This window comes from Austrofundulus limnaeus, unplaced genomic scaffold (genome assembly GCF_001266775.1).
Source record: "Austrofundulus limnaeus strain Quisiro unplaced genomic scaffold, Austrofundulus_limnaeus-1.0 Scaffold7, whole genome shotgun sequence".
Classification (NCBI taxonomy): Eukaryota; Metazoa; Chordata; class Actinopteri; order Cyprinodontiformes; family Rivulidae; genus Austrofundulus; species Austrofundulus limnaeus.
The window spans coordinates 1934358-1937818 of NW_013952409.1; the positions used below are offsets into that span (position 1 = coordinate 1934358).

The window sequence follows — 3461 nt, forward strand, 5'->3', positions numbered from 1 at the left end:
GTGTATATATGTCTGTGTGTATATACAGACAATATTTATGTATGTAGGCATGTATGTATGTATATCTTTATATATGTATGGGTATATGTGTATTTTTATACATGCCCTCTATATATTTATCCATTTATTTTTCAGGTGAGCGGACAGATGTTGGGTGTGTGGTCCTGTGTTTTGTTGGTGTATATTTAATATACTTCTAATCGCTATTTCAGTCTTTCTATCTTTTTAATTACTTCTCTCTCTGTTTTTCTCTCTCTCTATTTTCTCTTCACTTAAAAAAAATCATAATGGTGTTGAGAGGATGGCTATAAGGGGAGAAGGGAGGCCATCCAAGAAAAAAAAAGACATAGATATTAATGTTTTGTTTATTGTGTGATATCAAATTTCTGGTCACAATACTTACACACAATAGTTCAATGTACTGCTGAAAATGGTGCAGTTGAACTGGTTATTTTCCTCTAGAGGGCGATATTTAGTCATTTTTCTCAAAAAGTCTGTTGTCCTCTCACACGTAACTCAGTGATCAAACAGTCAGCACATATTAAAATCAGAGAAACCAGGTGAGATGAAACCARCAAACRCATTCTGTGCATTCACATCATTTTMCTTCAACCTGGGTGCTACAGTTGGAGGTTTTTCTCCTCTGTATGGCTGAGTGACTCAGTGTTGCTTCACCTTCTCTGCAGAATGACATCACACCACTGCATGTAGCATCCAAACGAGGAAACACCAACATGGTGCGACTGCTGCTGGAGAGGGGGGCCAAAATAGATGCACGGACCAAGGTATAAGCACAAAAACCAACATCAACTTTTGTTTTTTTATTATTAACAGTAGGTCTGTTGTTTGTTGAAAGCCCAAATCTGAATATTAGCTTGTTGTTTCACAGGACGGTCTAACTCCACTCCACTGTGGAGCCAGGAGTGGTCATGAGCAGGTGGTGGAGATGTTACTGGACAGAGGAGCTCCGATACTCTCAAAGACCAAGGTGCACTTTCATCTTCTCTCTTTTCTCCTCTTTTAGTTGAGATGTTGATCATCAGCAGCGACTGCCATTTTCTTCCTAATCTGCTGTGGTTATTTGTTCATTTCGTTTTGTTCTAGCAATTTCAAAAAAGCTTTCTGACGTCAAGTACTTAGCTGGAGACCCAGTGGAGTTTTTATTTCTGCTAATGCACTTTGAAGAGCCACTTTATTGAAGATAAGATCAAATTCAATCATCCAAGTTTTTCCAGTGACCACTTAAATAGGTCCGCTGACGTGAAGAACATCTTATCTGCTTTTGTTCCAAATTTCATTATAATCTGAAAGTCTGTTTAATTTTTTCTATGGAATAGCAACAGTTAGCAAAGTATGTTGATACTCGTCTTTGTCACAACTCTTTTTCATGCCGTCATTGGTTGAGGGTTTTTTCCTACAAAATAAATGTCCACAAAATTTTTAAATGTTATTCATTTCATTGCTTTCCAAGAGATATCAAATTGATTTGGTGACATGAGTCTTGTAACATTGTTTTATACCTTTTCTGCTACTTTTGCATTGGATTTATTGTTTTTAGGATACAAGATGCTTCTTACAAAAAGCCGAAGTCTGATCTTTTTCCTAAAATTTCATAGAGAACTAGCCAAAATGCTTTCAAAGACCATATTGGTTCAGCTATGAATTGCATCAGTAATCATAAGCTTGATTAGATCTAAACAAACATCCATAACATTCCTAATACTTGTGATAATCACGTTATTTTGTTTTCTTTTATGTTTTTTAATGTTTCCACTGCCAGATTTTATATTGGTGTTGGAAAAAATTCCATCCACATTCCAACTTTTAGCTCATCTACAACAACAAAAAAGTTAGCAGACTGCTAGCTGATGTAACTCCATATTTACACTGCATGCGTCTGCATCCTCTCCACTCAGCTCCGCTGCAAAGCACCGAGGTGCTCTGAGAAGCATGCACAAGAAATGTGGGATCTTGCAATAAAGCTAGTGATAAATATAGAAGTCAGACCAAATTTGTTTGTTCTGTGGAAGACGGACTCAAAAACAACAGCTGAAACTGCATCACTGTCTTTTTTTAAAATCCATATTTCAAAATAAAATTCATGTTTTATGTGTGTGCATATGCTACACACTKCATGATGCCATCTGCTTCCTAAACAGAACGATAAACTTTAACAGCATGTACTGTATGTGTAAATATACTCATTTATTTAATAATTTAGCTAGGATTTTGACAAAGTATATTTTGTCTTTGGTGAATTATTTTGAAAATACAGAGGTTGTTGTGCTCGTTCCTTTTCCTGTTAAAGATMGACTCCGCACTTCCTCCACCGTGCAGCAAAAATGAAATCGAATTTTGGTGAATCACCACGCGCACACCACAGCGTACGYAGTGTAAATGCTCTAAGTGATTATAATGGGTTTGTTTTCACTGCGGAGCTCGGCGTGGACGCAGTGTAAATTGTGGTTAACAGTTTACCTCATTTTTCTCTGCAGAACGGTCTCTCTCCTCTCCACATGGCAACACAGGGCGACCACCTGAACTGCGTCCAGTTGCTGCTGCACCAYGAGGTGCCGGTGGACGACGTGACCAACGACTACCTGACGGCACTGCATGTGGCCGCTCACTGTGGTCACTACAAAGTGGCGAAGGTCATTTTGGACAAGAAAGCCAACCCCAACGCTAAGGCACTGGTGAGGAGGAGGAAGTGGGCGAATTGCGTCAAAGTGTATTTCACGCTAAAACATKGCTTCGGATTAAAACTTTATTTTCTTCTTTCTTTTCTCATTTAAAACATCCAGTTCAGAAYAAAAGACAGGAAGACAGAGAGCCGGCCAAAGAACAGCAAGGAAAAAAAATTAGGAAAAAGAATGTGTCTTTACATCCACAGCCAGTTCTCTGACGTAAGAGCTGGATCTGCTCGCTGTAATGAAAACAGGCTGGGTGTGGTTGGAGCGCAGGGACTTAATAACTGGAGAGAATAAGGAGGGAAAAAGGACACGGATTGGAAAATGAAGTCATCCAACTCAGCAGGAAACCTCAAAGTAACATCATGTGGGAGGGGGTGTACACGTTGAGTTGTAGGGAAAAGTATCTATTTTAGAGCCGAGTCATTTTTAYAGCTTTAGAGAGAAGTTGATTGTTTCCACACATTTTCAGCAGGACTAAAAAGTTTCTGTATTATACTTTACACACTTTTTCTTCTGCCAGCTCTGCAGGATCTATAGAACAATACACAGATTTGCTGGGATTTTTTCAGAATTYGTTTTAATGTATTTATATTTAATATTTTTGGTGTTTTAGAATGGTTTTACCCCTCTGCACATTGCCTGTAAGAAGAACAGACTGAAAGTGATGGAGCTGCTTCTGAAGCACGGGGCGTCTCTACAAGCTGTCACAGAGGTGTGTGTGTGTGTGTGTGTGTGTGTGTGTGTGTGTGTGTGTGTGTGTGTGTGTGTGTG

At 38.9% G+C, this 3461-nt stretch overlaps 1 protein-coding gene across 1 annotated transcript in view; it reads left to right on the forward strand.

The window, feature by feature from the left end:
- The window catches only part of ank3b (ankyrin 3b), a gene marked incomplete in the record, with an annotated part of 112918 nt that overhangs the window by 46502 nt on the left and 62955 nt on the right, over positions 1-3461 (forward strand). The window contains 4 exon segments of the mRNA XM_014032731.1: positions 687-785; positions 890-988; positions 2496-2693; positions 3304-3380. Of these exon segments, the coding sequence (XP_013888185.1) occupies positions 687-785; positions 890-988; positions 2496-2693; positions 3304-3380 (473 nt within the window).